The sequence below is a fragment of the Schistocerca cancellata genome, chromosome 4 (genome assembly GCF_023864275.1).
Source record: "Schistocerca cancellata isolate TAMUIC-IGC-003103 chromosome 4, iqSchCanc2.1, whole genome shotgun sequence".
NCBI lineage: Eukaryota > Metazoa > Arthropoda > Insecta > Orthoptera > Acrididae > Schistocerca > Schistocerca cancellata.
The window spans coordinates 701,492,743-701,511,306 of NC_064629.1; the positions used below are offsets into that span (position 1 = coordinate 701,492,743).

The following is an 18,564-nucleotide window of genomic DNA, read 5'->3' on the forward strand; positions in this document are numbered from 1 at the left end:
TTTTGTATTTTTTATTTTATTTAATTTTATTTTAAAGTAGCAGACATACAGATGTGTGTTAGTAAGTTCTGGCCACCATCTTTTACACATCACAGTAATAGATATTCTTCTACAGAATATAACAATTTGCCAACGAAAAACATTTTCAGTTTTTTTCCCCCAAGTTTTACTTTGCCATCTGACAAACATTTTATATCACTATGTAAGTGACCAAAACCTTTTGTTGCAGTTTGTGCACCCATTTTTGTGCTAAAGATAATCTTAATGTGTCATAGTGAATGTCATTGTTTTCTTCTGGTTTTGTAATTATGTATATCATTGTTCCTTTTGAACTGCAGTGGATTATTTTCACAAACTGCATAAGGGAATAAAAATACTGTGAAGCAGAGTCAAGATTCCTAACTCCTTAGACAGATGTTTACAAGTTGATAGTGGGTGGGCACGACATATTATTTTTGCAGCACGTTTTTTTGAGCAATGAAGACTTTCTTTCTTAAAGATTAGTTACCCCAGAATATTATTCCATAGTAAATTATTGGATGAAAAATATTCGAAACTGTCATCTTGCTGATTTCTCTCCTCCCAAGATTTACAATGATTGTAAATACAACTGTGGCTGAACTAAGTTGTTCAGGAGCTCCAAATGTGCTTTTTTGAGTTGAAATTCTTATCAATATGTATACATTAGAATTTTGAAGTTTTATTATTTCCTCCCGGTGTTTGAAGTTATCATTGGTGTATTACCTCTAGCTGTGCAGAACTACATATTTTGTGTCTTCTTAAAATTGAGAGTGAGACCATTCACAAAAAACCATTCAATGGTACTTTTAAGAACATTTTTTGTCATTTCTTCTGTTGGTATATGTATGCTTGGATTGATTACGGTACTAGTCTCATCTGCAAAAGAATTAATTCTGCTTGTTGTATATTAGACAGGAGACCATTTATGTCTATGAACTGTAGTGGGCCTAAGATCAAGCCTTAGGGAACCCCCTACATGATTTCTCCGTGTTAGAATAATGTCCCTGGATTACATTGGTTGAATTACTATGCACAGTTTTCTGCATTCTTTTGGTTAGAAAAGACATCCATTGCTTGACTATTCAGTTAATCTCATAACACCTCAATTTATGTATGAGAATGTTGAGAGTTACACAGTCAAATGCTTTAGAAAGGTCACAGAAAATACCAATCATTGCTATTTTGTTGTTTCATGCTTGTCAAATATGGTGAGTGAACATCTAAATGGCATTCTCAGTAGAGCAACTCTTCTGAGAGTCAAACTGTGATTTACTGAGGAAACTATTGTTCCTCAGAGGAGATACTGTTCTGGAATACCTTCCCAGAAATTTTGGAAAATGATGTCAGTAGTGTAACAGGCCAGTTGTTATTGAAATCTCTCCTATCACCTTTCTTATAGAGAGAACAGCATATTTTAGTCTGAAAAAATGCCTTGAGTTAGCAATGCATTACAAATTTCAGATAAGACAGGGCTGATTATATGGGAACGCCACCAAATCCAGTGAGCTTTTATTTTTGAAGGGATATATAATTTTCTTAATTTCATAAGGAGGAGTTGGTGATACATCCACACAACTGACTTTTATGTTAGTTGCTTTTTCAAAATACTGCTGTGATTTTCTTATTGAACTACCTGTCACTATATTTTCAACTATATTGAAGAAGTGATTATTAAATATATTTGCTTCCTGTGACTCACCATTTATAGCCCCTTCATTTGATTCAGTAGCTTTTCTATGGCTGGTTGTCCTATCTCCAGTTTCACTACATTCCACATGGCTGTAAACCTGTTGTAAGAATTACTGATTTCTTATATAATGTGCAGGTTCCTTGATTTTTAATAACTTATCTTAGTAATTTTCAGTAGTTTTTCAAGCATGTGTTCTACTTGTTCGTGCCAACAGATACATTTCCCTTTTCCTTTCACAGTATACTTTAATCCCTCTATTGATCCATGGCTTTTTACGTGGGTATTTAATGTCCTTTCTGAATAGCTTATGCAGAAAGCTATTTAAATATAATGATGTGAGTTTATCATGAAATAGATTAAATTTTTATTCAGCATTTGGTTCATTATAAATTTCATCCCAGGTCACCTCTTCTCAACTATTCTTAAAAGCATTGCTTCTGGAGTCATTAATTACTCTAATGGATTTCCACTGTGGAGTATCACTACTGTAAGACAGTATCTTATTTATCATAAACACCTGTGCATCACCGTAATTAGAAAGAGCATTTGTTACTGGGTATACAGGTATGTTCTTGCTTTTTGCGTCATCCAAGAAAGCATTATCATATAGGGTACTACTGCCTTTATTCATCTGTGTTGGAAACTTAAATTACCAAGATCAAATTGTGGGATCCAAATAAGATTTCCAGATCATTTTTCCTATCAGAATCCTTTTAGAAAATCTACTTTGAAATTGCCACAAATTGCTGCTGTCCAACAGATGACATAGTAAGGAACCAAAATCCCATGTAAACAGATCAAAATTCACCAGTGGGAATCTATGTGCAGTTATAATCAAAAGTGAACTATTTTTCAGCATTAATCCATAAGCATACACTTCTATGTACTAATAAGTACAAAATGTACTTGTCTGGATGGTTTTGAACTTGTGTTGTTTTAACATATGTAACATCTCCTCCTTCCGTCATATTCAGAGAGAGGGAGGAGGTGATGGACAGAGAGAGGGGGAAGGAAGAGATTGACAGAGAATGGGGGAGGAGGAGAAGGTGGACAGAGAGATGGGGAGAAGGAGATTGACAGAGACAGTGAGAAGGAGGAGTGGACTAATAGAACTGGGTTAAATACATTTACAGGCAACACTGGACACTCAGCTAGTTAGTTCTACATGAATAAGATGCTAGAGTGTAATCTTTTATATTAAACTTCTCTAATCTTGTGGCTAAGTGGTGCTCACATAGGCACCACAGAGCTCTCTAAATTTTCCAAACAGGCGAGAAGTTCTTCTATGTTATTACTCAATCTTCTAATATTCTGACAACGTAGGCTAAACTTAGTTTTCTGTGCATTCTTAATCATTTTGTGGGGCTCTTCTGCTATTTTAATTTGTTTCATAACAAGGTGCCTGAATCCAGATTCTAACCTGAAAAACGTATCTCTACCACACTAGTAACCACAGGTATCTTGTTTTGTGTGACGGTGGCCCCCATATGTTTCTGCAAGCTCAGCCAACTTATCTATCATGTCTAATACATCCCTATCTCCCAACTGTAGCAATGGGCATTGAACTCATATGAGACTTCATATAAGTCAGCAACAGCCCACTCAACTCAGTGTTTACACAGCTGACAGCAGTGTTAACCCAGGGCTGGTCATAGAATTGTAAGACCTGTACAAAACTCACATTTACATGTGTAGTTGCTACCCCTATTTCATCCAGGTAATGCTTAATGCTGTAATTTCTGTCTTTTGCCAGGCTGCTCCCTGCTTCACCTATTGTGATAACCTGATTCTCTTTGTCAGAATCTTTGCACAAATTCTCCATGTCCTCTGTCACCTAGCTACAACAAGCACTTGGCTTCACGCTACTGGTGACCTATTATCCTGTCCCTAATTTGTCCTGTATCATCTAGCCTAAACCCTGCCATGGCTTCTATCTATATAGCAGCAAGACTCTTTTCTTCCTGCTCTCTTTATCTACTGACCCACATTTAGTTTAGTCTGCTGCATCCTACTGTGACCTACAGCTGGATGAGGCTCTTTCCCTTCTACTTCAGGTAACCAGTCAAATTTATTCAATACTACAAGCTTAAATGTAGATAAAGTTGAAGAGCTGTTCCCTTTCACCCATTGCATGTTACCATTGCCCAGTTCTCATGATATTCCCCCCACCCCTCCCCCTGCAACTTATCTAGGTCAAATTTCACGTTTTCTAATTCAGCCTGAATGGCACAAATCTTTGCCTCCTGTTTGGCAATTCTCTTGCTCTTTTGCAGAGCCTACATTTCCATGGGATAGCATCATTGAGTTCCCCATTCAATTCTCGACTACAGTCACCCCAGTAGTACTCCAAACCACAACCTACACATATCACTCCCTGTCAGACTGCCCTATGGAAACATCCACACTTACTGTGTATTGTGACACAGATGAAATGCTTAAAATAAGGTTAAATCACTTAAATCACTTAACACACTTTACACAACACCAATTTTTTGTTATTATATGAGCTGCAGTGGTTAGCACTTTAGGTATATGATATAAGGTAAAAAGTTAATTATTTTCTCTTGAAACAAGAGATTAGAATTCCTTTACAATTCTAACATTTCGTTGAGATAAGACCAACAACTGGATTTGTTAACTCTTGCCGGCCGAGGTGGCCATGCAGTTCTAGGCGCTCCAGTCTGGAGCCGCGCTGCTGCAACGGTTGCAGGTTCGAATCCTGCCTCGGGCATGGGTGTGTGTGATGTCCTTAGGTTAGTTAGGTGTAAGTAGTTCTAAGTTCTAGGGGACTGATGACCACAGCAGTTGAGTCCCCTAGTGCTCTGAGCCATTTTTTTGTTAACTCTTTATTTAAAACATTTGTCACAGTTGCTTGTATTTTTATACTGGTGACTAATTTTGAACACAACCATTCATTTTCAAACCAGTCCTGCACTGAAGTGCTTATTGGAGCAACTCAGTGCAAGTCTGGTTTGAAAATGAATGGGTATGTTCAAAACTAGTCACCAGTATGAAATAAAGGCAACTGTGACAGAAATTTGAAATAAAGAATGTCTACTTTTGTCAGTGACTCTTCATCTGAAATGACAAGTTGCACCATTCCCACCAAGAAATCCTCAATCCAGTCACAAACTTTGTGATATCCCATACTAACATATGTTTGTTGATAATTGTGGGTGTGTTACTGAGTCACATGAGGTTTGGAAGTCAAGAAACAGGTATCCAGCTGACTGCCTTTATCAAAGGCTTAGGATGCTATGTAAGAAGAGCATAAGTTGTCTTTCGCATTATTGTTCTCCTTCGAATCCGTGCTGGTTGACATGGAGGATATGATTCTATTTTCGATACCTCATTCTGTTTGGGCTCAGAATATGTTCTTGGTAGAGTATTTTAGTGACATTGGATGTCAATATTGTGCATCATTTCTGCTACCCATCCTGTAGATGGTGTGACCTATGCTTTCTCCCAGCTGCACAAATTAATCATTGTGGAATCCATGTTATATTATGCTTAAAGTGAGAGCTAACTGAGCTATGAATTCTGTATAGAATCTGACAAGGATTTCATCAGGATATAATTCAATTTTAGTGATTTCAGCTGTTTCTCATCACCACTGACACTAATATCTGTACAGTTCACTTTTGTGGTGGTCTAATAATTAAGCAGTATTAGTAAGTCTATGTTCTTCTTTGTAATGGAACACTTGAAAAAAATATTTCAACATTTGTGCTTTTATTTTGCTATCCTCAGTTTCAGTTTCTCTATAATGTATGAGTGCCTGAAAACTTACTGTGGTGCCACTTGTAGCCTTTACATATGTCCAGAATTAAGAATGTATTTGAGTTTTCTGAGAGAGCTTTCAATGAGGTTCTACTCAGTTAGTCACTGAAGGCATTTGTAGTGGCCTATTGCCACACGGAACATAATTATCAAAAGGAGGAATAGGTGTGATAGCCTGATGAATGTTTACTTCCAAATGTTCCAAATTTTGTGGCTTGTCAACGTAGACGTGGGCTTTGATGTAGCCCCAGAGAAAAAAATCCATGGGTGTTAAATCACATGACTGTGTCAGCCAATTCACAGATCCTCATTTTGAGATGATCCGGTCACCAAACGTCCCCCTCAGCGAATCGAGTGTAGCACCAGCTGTGTAGCACGTAGCTTCATCCCTTAAGGTTCTGACCACAAAAACTCACGTAACATGGATCTGTAGTGATTGTCATTGATGGTAACACTTCTTCTCTCATCATCTCGAAGTTAATAAGTGACACCACCATGCCATAAACTGCACCACACAGTGATTTGTTTTAATGCAGTTGCACCTCATGGACCACTTGTGAGTTCTTCACAAAAATGGGCCTCGTCTGAGAAGATAATTGTTCCACTGAAATCAGGATCAGCTTACATCTGCTTTGCAACCAAATCAGCTAATTCACGATGCAGTCGGTGATTGTGTGGCTTCAGCTCTTGAGTTAAAACAACTCTTTATGGATGCAGGCTCAAATTTTTCCCAAGGTTTGCCAAGCTGATGACCCAGATAGGTGCTATCATTGAAACTTGAAATGAACAGATTCAGCTCTTCCTCAATATTAGTAGCTACTGCTGCAATATTGACCTCACTTCACATTGTCTTCTTCGTGGCTGCTGGTTGTGTAGAGTGCAATCCCGCTCAAACTTGACCACAGTGCAGAGAAATAGTGGTGGCATCCCAGTTCTCTGGTGAATAAATGGTGAGCAGCCACAACTGAGCTACCTCTTTGGTAAAAAAAAATTTTAATGATTTCTAAACGTTTAAGAAGTGTGAGTTCCTGCATGATGGAACTGAAAATTATACTAGATGTTTTTACACCTGGAAGCACACAAAAATTATGTTTGAAACTGGAAATTACAATTTTAAAAAGTAACACTCTTAATAACTGAAATGTTATTACTTTAATCATTACTTATTACTACTTTAATCTCAGGATATTACTGTGTTTGTGAACATGGCAACCAAGTTTTTGGGCGATGTCTGGTGAATACTAGGGAACAGTGGTCCTCATGGGGACTACCTTCAGAAATTGATATGCTGCATAAAGAAGTTGAACAAAAGCAACACATGTCAATTTTTTTGAAGTGAGTAATTAAAAATTACATTCCATAAGGAGATTAAACATTTAATCAGGTCACTAAAATGTGTTGATTCTGCTATCTTTGATGGTGTTTGTTCCAGAGTATTAAAACTTGTGCTGATCTGAGAAAACTGCCTATAAGTTATCTTTGTAAACCATCATTGACTCTGAACAGATTCCTTGACCAACTTAAGTAAGACCCATCCACAAAAATGGAGATAAGAAAACCATTTTAATTGTACACCCAATTCACTCCCTCCAGTCTTTTGAAATTTTTTTGAGAAAGTGGCTTATGTTAGAGTACTTTATCATTTGTCTGAATAGAACTGCCTTCTCAGTATGACTTTCATAATGGATTATATGCAGAGAGAGCCATACAGGATTCCCCAAATTAAGTCTTGGTAGAACTAAACAAGAATAATAATGCCACTAGTGTATTACGTGATGTTGAAAAAGCCTTACATTGCATAGACCACAAAATTCTAGTTGGCGAACTGAAATGTTATGCATTTAATGGCATCCCTCTTCATTGAGTAAGTCTTACATTCACAGCAGAAATTGAAGGACCAGACTGTGTCACAGGGATAAAACTATTTTCAGAATGGCATAATATAACATGTGGGTCTAACAAGAACCAGTACTGGATCTGTTCTTGTTCCTAAGCTGCATAAGTGATTTTGTGAGGATTTCAAAGGATGGTTTTTTAATCTGTAATATTTGCTTATGACACAAGCATACTAATCATCGGTCCCAACTCAGTCTTACCAGTCACAGCTATGATGGAAGCTGAACAGGACTACAACTGTTTCATAGCAAATAGTTTGTGTGTTAATCTCACAAGGAATTATTTCATGAAGTTTCAGACAATGAAAAAGGATCTGCTAACATCAGAAGTTGATTTCAATAGTCATATACCAAATGAGACAATATGTGTAAAATTTTTAGGGTTGAAGTTGGATAACAAGATAAAATAGTCAACACTCAGATAAATTAAATATGAAGCTTAGTTCAGAATGTTTTACTCTTTGAAGTATCTCTTTTTGTGTTTATAAAGAGAAGAATGTTGGCTTGTTTTGCATATCCAACTTCCTGTTGCATCACAGAGTTATCTTCTGGAGCATTGCATGTAAAGTAAATAAAGCAACAGATTTCATTCTTAATACAGTATGCAAATTAAGTTTTTATGGGTTTCTTGACTTTCGTTATTATATTCCTGGCATCATTCCACACCCCTGAAAGTTGAACTCCTTTAGTACACAATGAATGGGTGAATGTGTGAACAAATAAATGAATGATTGAATGAATAAGGGTTGTTTTGTATCTTGACAGGCATGCGGAACCATCACTGTCAGCACAAAATATTAGTATACTACCCGACTGTGGCTTGACTACGAGCTAGGAACCGACCCAAGGAAGAGGGATTGAAACACAATGTGCAAGTTGATTTACAGGGGACCATAATATCTGAACACCACATAGAGATGAGCACAGAGCAGACACAATGTGACCTGTGTGAGTGACTGAACAAACAAAGCCCACAGGAATCAGAACATGGCTCAAGGGAAGGACCAGGTCTGAGTTAGTTGATGTCCATGAAGTGCTGGGCCAGGTCTAGTGCCACCAGCAAATAAACATCTGAGTCAGTGGTTCCGGCTATAACACCTGCGTCCATTTTGACATCTGCTTGTGGGGGTAATAAATGCATGCCTTCCCCTCCCCCCCTCCACCCTGAAATGTCCACATGGGGCCAAAAATGGCTTGGCTTCTGTCACGACCTCTTGTTGTAAAACTGGGGAGGGTCCAAGATTCCGCAGCAATGAGTCACTTGTTAAAGGAGAGGATGCAGATACAAAAATGGTTCAAATGGCTCGGAGCACTATGGGACTTAACATCTGAGGTCATCAGTCCCCTAGAACTTAGAACTACTTAAACCTAACTAATCTAAGGACATCACACACATCCATGCCCGAGGCAGGATTCAAACCTGCGACCATAGCGGTTGCGCGGTTCCAGACTGTAGCACCTAGAACCACTCAGCCACCCCAGCCGGCCAATGCAGATACAGCTAGGCCTGCTGGAGGAATGGAAGATTGCACAGGCTGAGGTAATGGGTGGTCTACTGGCATCACCAAGGACTTCTCTATTGGAAAATGGGGAAGGAGGACGCTGGTGCAAATTCTGTGGACTCTGCATAGGTAGTCGTGGGAGATACCCTGCCGGCACCTTGCTCCATGGGTGAAGTTAGGACAGTGGAGGTGCAGTGGGGGTGAGAGCAGGTGAGTGTGCTGCTGCATTTGGGACCCTCCCACTGGAACAACACTGCAACTGATCCCCTTTGCCTGCCTGGCTTGGAGATGGTGGTATCGAGGAACCAGCAACTTATGGTTGCAACTGATGGGAATGATGGGTCAGCTGGTCCTGACCAACATCCACCACAAACAAATGCCAGTGTTTGTGGCCCACTACTACACCTGGCAGCCACCCCTGCTACTAATTGAAAGATTGGGCTCAAATGGCAGCCCCATGATGGAAACACAGCAGGCTGTTGCAATGCAGGGTATGCAACTCAGGATTGAACCCCATGGCTTGTGTCCATTCAAAAGGTCCATTGGTTTGCACACATTAATGAGTGTTGCCTTGTATGTGGCAAGAAAACTAGACAGAGCATCATCATGGGATGAGGCATATGTGTACTTCTTCTACATCTACATTTGTGTTTTGAGTTTCAGCACAAATCTCTCTACCTCTGAGTTAGAAGCTTGGTGAAATGGGACAGTAATCAGATGCTAGATACCATTGCAGTTGCAGAAATCTGCAAACTCCTGTGACATGAATTGCTGACTGTTGTCAGACACGAGGGTGTGGGGAGAGCTCTCAACACCAAAAGTGACCGACAACATATGAATAGTTGCTGCCAACATTGTGGAGGACAGTTTGACAATGTACAAGAAATCTGACTATGCATTGACCACCAACAACCACATGCTCCCCCCCCCCCCCCCCTCAAAAAAAAAAAAAATAGACATGGTGGCACAGTGTGGGTCTGTGCACAGACTGCACAACACTGTACGAGATTTTCAGTATTGTGATTTATTGCCAACTGGACGTGATGCCATGCCAAAGCCTTTATGCAAGGCCTATCTGAGAGTGACACACGCAGTAGCTGGCGTATGCAAGGATGACACCGGAGGGTCAACAACTTGACAGTTTTGCTCCTCTGTGGCAAGCCTGAGGATCCCCTGGACAATGTTGAGCCAATCTTGTTGCAGAAAAAACATACACCACACCAAATCTGCTGCTGAGGGAGTGTGCTAGGGCCGTCTCATCTGGATTTCTGAAAAAATTTCTGGGAAAGCAGGTTGGTAGTCATAGTGGAAGTGACCTCCTGTGGTGTGAAAGGAAAATCCAGCAATGTCTGCTGCAAGGTATCATCCAGTGCAAAAAGGAGGGCCTCTTGTTGATCTGATATGGATTTGGTGCTGCTAGCAACCACAATAGCGCATCTTCATTAGCATTCTCGATGGTGAACTGGTAATGAATGCCACAGCAATAATTGCTGAGAAAGAAGGCCCACCTCAGCAACTGTTGGGCAGTCTGATCCCATAGCTTAGAGTGACGCTGAATAAGGAAACCAGGTGCTCTGAATAGAAACTTCACACCATACAAGAAAATATGAAACTTTGTAATGCTGAAAACGATAGCCTGTGCCTCCTTTTCCATCTGTGAGTAGTTATATTGCACCCTGAAAAGCATCTTAGATGCATAAGCAATGGGCTGCTCAGTGTCATCTGGGTTGCTTTCTGACAGAATGATGCCAGAGCCATATTGAGACACAACGGTTGCCAGGATTACGGTTTATACAGTGTAAAGGAAGCCAAACAGTGAAGTGGAGCACAAGCACTGTCTGAGGGAGTGAAAAGCCCATTGACAGTCCACAGACCACATTAATTTGATGCCCTTTTGATGAAGCTGGTTAAGATGTTGGCAGATTTGTACAGCCCTGTGAATGACCTTAGCATAATAAGAAATCTTGCCCAGAAAAGACTGGAGCCTCGTCAGGTTGATGATGACTTTGATGCATTTGTCCATAGAGATGAGGCCATCTTTGCTAAGCATGTCCCAAAAATGTACCTTTGGGGAAAATAACTATATTACTCACTTTTCAATGAACACTCTTCTCCAGAAGGCATTGGAAAATCTCCTACAGATTTTGTAAATGCTTCTTTCACTTGGAGCCTGTAACCCAAATGTCATCGAGGATAACTTCCTGATCCAGATGAAATTCCAAAGGACAACTCATTACGCTGGTAAAGCCCAAATTTCACAATGAAACTAATATCAGTGTATTTCAACCAGTTTGGGGGCTTACAGTGCCAGAACTTCCATCCATTCTTTTTTTCCACATGCTGCTACTCTTGTTTGACCTGCCATCTTTATGTATTTTCCACTGAGGCTGGTTTCTCAGATGCCATACATGGTAGTCCTGCTGTGTGTGCTGTAACTTGTGTCCCAAAATGTGCCTGAATCACAGGAAGGTCATATCTAAGTGACTCATGAAAAGAGTAGAATTAGAGCCAATCATCTTAGTCTACAAAGTATCTTTGTATGATCGGCTATCAGCTATGTACGTATGGAATTTTTGTAGGTAACAGGTGTCCACCTAAATCCCTTCTTAATAGATAAACATATATTGTACTTTTGTCTTCCATTCACAGATGTGATACAGCTACAGAGTTACGCATACCTGTTTTTCCACCACCTTCGAGACTTTCTTCTCCTTCACCCGGGGGTAGTCAGTGTGAGTCTCCAGCACCTTTAATATTAACAGCAGAGGAGATGGTACAGCTGGAACAAATGAAGAAAATGATGCCTATGGAACCTGCACAGGCGAAACCTGTACCTGATGGTAAGTTGATAAAATGTATATATGAAAATACTTGAATGTCAATCACATAAATTGAATAAGGATATATATTTTACTTTGTTCAAGAAATTGTAGGCACAAATGAAACAAAATCATGTCATTAAGTTTTAATATAGGTAAGAAATTTTTAAAATTATGTAATATCATGTGCTCTGTAACAGATAATTTTTATTTGCAATAGGAAGAAAGATAATAAGGTAAACTGTAAAAAACACTTGAGATGATAGAGTATATTTTGTTAAAACCTACATACCAAACTATCCTTTCCAGTTTCATTTTTCTAACATCCAGAAGACTGGTAAAGAGTGCTACAAAATCCCTTTACAGGGTAAAAATCAGAATTGGTATACATCAAAAATCATGTTGAGTGATGGAACTTCTTGAAACACTGACCATAAGTACTTTTAAATAATAATAATAATAATAATGACACACTTTTAAAAATTTTGTTATCTGCCAAAGAAATTATACTTCGTATGTTATGCCACTCATACAAAAGATGGCTCAAGTGGTTAGTAAGTGAAGGTACTATGCTATGTGGACTACAATTCACTTTTTTGGGATAGCCATGTAATAAAGCTTACTGTTGCTCTAAACAAAGTTAATGTTCTAGCTTGTGTTGTCTCTGATGATATCAAACCAGTAGTCAGAATGAGTTTCAGTCTCTAAGAAAATAAAGCAAACTAAGCAAGAGGAGAGAGGATGGATGAATTTATGAATCAAAGATGGTATTATCCTAGACTAAAAGAAAAACAAACCAGAACAAAATATTTAATAAAGTAGGAACACATGCACTAATGAAGTATCAGCTAGGGACAGAGCAAAAATAGCAATTCGAGAACTTAAGTGTGATTTAGGAATGAGTCCGTCACTCTTTTAGACTTAACTGTATTGAAAATTTGTGGCAGGAGAAAGCTATAAGTTATAAACCCTAGTCTTTTTCATTTAAAGGCAGTGTTCTCGATATTTACTATTTAAGAACACTTCACAGACTGACTTGAAAGCTTCAGTCTGCTGTTATTTCTCTCCTTCCTTTCTGAACTACATGGATGTAACTTAACCCCTGTCAGATCAACACATTCTGGAGATTGATACATTCAATGGAATAGCTTTTGGTATAACAAGAGTTTGTTGTAGTGTGTGTGTGCTAAACAATTTTAAACTGGTTAACATTGTCAATATTTATTGAGAAGTAACAGGCTGATTGTTGTAACTGCCATGAAGTTGACATTATGTGTTATGTATACTGCATCATATTATCAGATGTGCTAACAGGGAGTATTGCATCATTGGACATCAGAGCTTTGAGGAAGTATTGGTGCTTTATGGTGGTTGATTAGGTGAGAGGCTTACATGCCTTGGATGGCTCACGTGGAAGGTCATTGTGAAGTATTGCTAAAATATGATACTATCATGTTCTCATAATTCTTTGGCAGCTTTTTCTCTGACTATCAAATTTGCCAGTGGCATATTTAATGGCATTGCAGCTATAAGCACTTCTTACATATACATAAAATCTAATCCAATAAAATTTTATTTTATGTTTAATGAGTCTTTGTTAGTAATGCTTCATAGTCTTGTGGCACAAAAATAAAATAAAATATAACTTTCGGTAGTTGAGCCAAGATCAAGGGAGTGCTTGATTGAAAACTGTGTCACAGCTAATGAATCATGTATATGCATTTATGACATTCACATGATGCAACAGAGTAGACCTACATACTAAACTGAAGGAAGGAATCCGTAGACTGACAGCACTATCATAAAATAGCGTTAACTAGCTGTGATATAACCAAACTCTGATGAATAATTGCAATTGCTGTGCTTCACCTTTTCAAGCAATGTTAAATTTTTGACTAGAATTGTTTTTAAAGTGCTATTAACATGTAAGTGCAAAACCATAGAAGTTTTGCATTGCATATATTATTTGCTCATTGCCAGAAGCAGAGTCTCAAAAGTCATTTATACTGCATGTAATGTGCTCTTTGAGAATGATTGTATCAGCTTTCTGTGAGATTGTAAACAACCTGGTTTTCATGATAAGGCTCTTCACGTATTTTTTTTAATACATAACTAGATCACAGTAACCAGTCATTTACTTTTAACTAATAAGCTTCATAGTTAGATGCTTCGTACTTAATGTATCCTGAAAATTTTGTAGCTACACAATTTGAATTTCCTCTGTGTGACTCCTTCTGTATGCCATTTTTCCATCATATTATTTGTTTCTCTTTGTAACCACCACAACTTTTCCTCACTTCACATAAGTCTACGATTTCTGAGTCTCTCATTGCTTCACTTATATATTCGTAGAGGCAGATACTTACGTGCATGCTGACTGCTGCATTTACCTTTCAGTTCTATCCAAACCTCATTACTCCATTTCATTGATTAGCTCCCATATTTTGCTAATCTGCAGCTTGTGGTTAGTGGCTAGCATTGCTGCCCCTGGATCTTGGGGTCCCGGGTTTGAATCCTGGCTTGCTCGGGGATTTTCTCCACCCAGGGATTGGGTGCCCGACTGTGAAAAGTTTGGGAGTTTGTACAGGCACTGATAACCCTGCTGTTGAGTGCCCCACAAGCCAAATCATCATCATAGTCATATTTATTTTGTTTCTACTGTAGAACATTTCTTTGCACTCTTTGAAGGTACAGTGTATTAGGGATCAATAAATCATAATTTTGTGTTCCCAGGTATCTTATTAAATTTTTGGCATTTCTGAAAGACCATTATATTATTTGCTTTTGTTTTTCCACTTGATAAGCATGAACGAAATAATACTAGTGAAAAATTATGAAGGAACACTGAAACAATGGTTTCACATGAATGAACTTTGTTGAGATGTTATACACGGTGTATGTTACACTTCCAGTGTATTGTTTAGCTTCATCTGTCTGCCACACAATCCTGAAATTGTACATAGGGCGATCATTGAGGTCCCAAGGGACATCTTGAAAGACAGTATTTTTTGATGCTTACACTTCCTGTTGGAATCGGTCCGGAAATATTGATGATGATGCAGACTGGACCAAATAACTGGTACATCATGTCCTGCGAATGATTGGTAGGTGACTACTCTGTGGATAATGCCAGCTGATATAACTGACAAAAATCTATGAAGAGTCCAATGCATCAAACGAGATGTACATACATGAGCATTTTCCTGTTAGAACAACATATAGCTCCCTGATACCATGTATTTGTTGCCCTACTATTCACAAACAATTACCACTGACATTAAGGTGGAATCTCTCATCATTTGTCCTTCTTGTTGCACGCTTTAATATACTGTAGAAGGCGTGCAGTGTGGTGATGGATCATGAGAGGTAGCATGAAACATAATACCCTAGCTTGTAGCAAAGACACAGAAAATGGTTCCTGATGCATTATCCAAGATTCTGCATACATCATTTGTGTGCTGCAGTTGCCATATGGTGAGCAATGATTCCTCATGAGTTGTGCCAATCTGAGCATGCTGCTGCCACCATGAATCTGGACAACAAGCATATATGACTTTCTGAAATGTGGAATCAACTGTAATACCACGCTGCTGACACCCTAAATCCATTGTTTCTCTGCAAGGACCATACACCCTCCTGCATTGCTCTCAGGGAAGGAAGGAAGGGCGAAGGGAAGGAAGATTAGAATTTAATGCCCCATCAACATTGAAGTCATTAGAGATGTAGCACAAGCTCAGAATGTTTCATGGATGGGGAAGGAAATTGGCCATGCTCTTTCAAAGGCCTGCATGCCTGGAGCAATTAAGGGAAATCATGGAAAACTAAAACAGGATGGCCAGATACCGATTTGGACCAGCATCCTCCCAGATGCAAGTCCAATCTGCTGACCACTGTGCCACCATGCTTGGCCATTGCTCTCAATACAATTTCACTGAAATTCAGTTAATTTGAGGAATTGCTCTTATTGACACCATCCTCTCATGTATACTATGTTTATTAACTCAGTATGTTGCTTGAATCAACATATCACTCTTTTAGAAAGTAAAATAAAATTATTATGGGTCACATTTTCATGCTTAATATGTGGTTCTCACTCAGCACACAGCATGGATCTTTGAAGCATTGTCTGTCAGTGGTCCATGCAAACATTAGTATGGTATTTCCATGTCATTTTGCTGGAGGTTTTAATTTTTTATTTAATGCTAGTGTATAAACAGCAATAGATAAAAACATGGATCGTACGTTTTCTCGGTGAATGATTGATTTTAGGATGATTTAGCATGGGTTTACTGCTTTCTGTAAATATTCTTGGCCATTGTTTATTATGGTATTCTACTCTGAACCTAGAACTGGTTGGGTGAGATTGAAGGAATAAACATGCATAATCCTTTTTATACATATTCGGTGCCATTATGTTGCAGCACTATGAAGTATAACATATCACTCACGCATTTGATTACTTTAAATCCACAGAACTACAAAGAGGATGGTGGCGTATCACAGACAAGGATCAGTTACAGACAATCTTAGATAACTTGCATACTAGAGGTGTCCGTGAACGTGAACTCAAGAGGGTAGTTGGGAAATATATGGAACATGCACTGGAATCTTGTGGGAAGGTAAGAACTATTTGTACCAGCTTTTAATGTTTTCATTTAGTGTCTTATTTGTGCTCATTTTATTGTGTGTTACTTATTTACAAGGATCATTCAGAAAGTAAATAATGTTTTTTCTACAGATATTTTTATTTGATATAACTAAACAAAAATGTATTTGACATATGATTTGGTACCAAGGCCACTTTTGTCTATAGTCACCATTCAAATGTGGCAGTTGTCACACCATTTTGCCAGCTTTTTATGCCTTCTGCATGCTCAGTTGCCACCATGTTGCTGAACCACTGAGTAATGGCTTCTTTAAGTTTATCATCACTTCCATAGCATTGTCCACCCAAAAAATCTTTTAATTCGGGAAGTAAGTGGTAATAACATGGGGCTAAGTCTGGACTGTATGGCAAATATTGAAACATTTCCCACTGAAACTACTGAAGCAAGTCATGTGTCACTCCTGTTGCATGTGGATGTGTGTTATCATAAAAGAGAATGACTCCATTGGTTAGCATTCTGTGTCAGTTGTTTTGAATGGCACGGCGAAGTCATTGAAGCATCTGACAGTAGGTTGCTGCATTTAAGGTCTCACCTCTAAGCATTTAGTCAATGAGCAGGACACCCTTACTCTCCTAAAACACCATGGCCATAATCCTTCTGGTGATCAAAATTTATTTTGCTTGTTTTGGTTTCATTGGGGGCTTACGAATGATGCCCTTCCACTGATTGGCTCTTTGTTTCTGGTGTGAAATGTGATATCCAAGTCTCATTACCAGCGACAATGCAATTCAAAAATTCATCACCATCCTTTTCATAGCGACTGAGAAATGTAATTGCAGCTGTTATTTGTTTGATTTTGTATTCATCTGTCAAAATTCAAGGACCCAACCTAGCACACACTTTTTAAAAGGCCAGATCTGCACTAACAACCTAATACAACAACACAGTTCTTGAAATGTCTGGAAAGAATGAGTGCAGTGCAGTAATTGTGAAACACATATCTTCTAGGATTTTTGTATCGATCCTTGCTTTGAGTCCATCAGTCACCACTGAGGGCTGGCCCGAGTGATCTCTGTTGTGAGCATTCTTCTGTCCGCCATTAAACATGATAAAAACTTCCAAACTTATGCTTTGTTCATCACATTACCATACACCACAGTTATCTGTCTATAAATTTTGATGGGTCAGATGTTTTGCGCATTTAAAAAATGGATAACACTGCACACCTCACACTGGCAAGATTGTCTATTTTGTCACACATTTTAAAATTACAAAGCTAAGCAGTAAGCAACCGTATTGGATCGTAGCTGCCGCCAAACTGAAGCAGATGAGTTCCAATGTCATTGATTGGTCCGGTGGTGTCAGTGGTTGTGGTGGTGGTGATTGGGGGGGGGGGGGGGGATAGGACGAAGTCACATGTGAAAACAAAATGTTCTTTACTTTCTGAATGACCCTTGTATCTAAAGTTATCCTTTTTAGTCCCTTTCATTTACAGTAATTAACTGGATAAAATCATGGATGCTACATATGGTGATCACTTTGTGATTGTACTCTGGGCTGCTCATGTTGCTTTATAGTTACTAAAAACCACAGTTATTCATAGGATCATCTTTGATATATAATTTCCTTAAAACAGTCATACCTTATGCACAAGAGCCACTCTGTTTTAGTAATCATGCATAGGCTGTTGTTTTGATTCCTTTTGAGCCTTGAAAACAAATGAATAAAGCTCAATATGTGATTAAGTGTAACAGCTATATCAGAGCTATGGTAACAGTTACATAGAAGAGCGTGTTAGGCAATTTGATATAATGTTCCAAAGTTAAGTGTAGTTTTCTTAATTCATTTCTGTAATGATAGTGAATCATACAATTGTTGTACTTCTTCTGTATATGGTTAGAGGTTACTTTTATGTTTCTTGAGTTTCAACATTTTATAGATAGGGAACAGCAACTTTAGCTTAAATTCCTTAAAGTGTTCATTAATGGTTCTGTCAGCAGTTGCAGTATTTATTGGGTGACTATTATCGAACCTTACAGACTCATTTTCAAGCCTGGCCTACTGAGGCTGCACTGACAGTGCCTGATCTTAATAATAAAGATTGTGTGGCAACACATGCTCTAAAAATATTTGCAGGATGAATGCCACAATCCACACATGCCTGTTACCGAGTTTGAATTTGACAACACACACACACTCTTTGGCTGTTTTGGTGTCTTGAGATCTGTCCAACTTCCTCTGAAGGCTGCC

The 18,564-nt window shown here is 38.6% G+C and overlaps 1 protein-coding gene across 1 annotated transcript in view; it reads left to right on the top strand.

Annotated features, from left to right (window-relative positions):
• Window positions 1-18,564, top strand: part of LOC126184390 (bromodomain adjacent to zinc finger domain protein 2B-like) — a 318,222-nt gene that overhangs the window by 222,389 nt on the left and 77,269 nt on the right. The window contains exons 29-30 of the mRNA XM_049926773.1: window positions 11,538-11,728; window positions 16,181-16,326. Coding sequence (XP_049782730.1) covers window positions 11,538-11,728; window positions 16,181-16,326 — 337 coding nt within the window. The remainder of the gene's footprint in view (window positions 1-11,537; window positions 11,729-16,180; window positions 16,327-18,564) is intronic.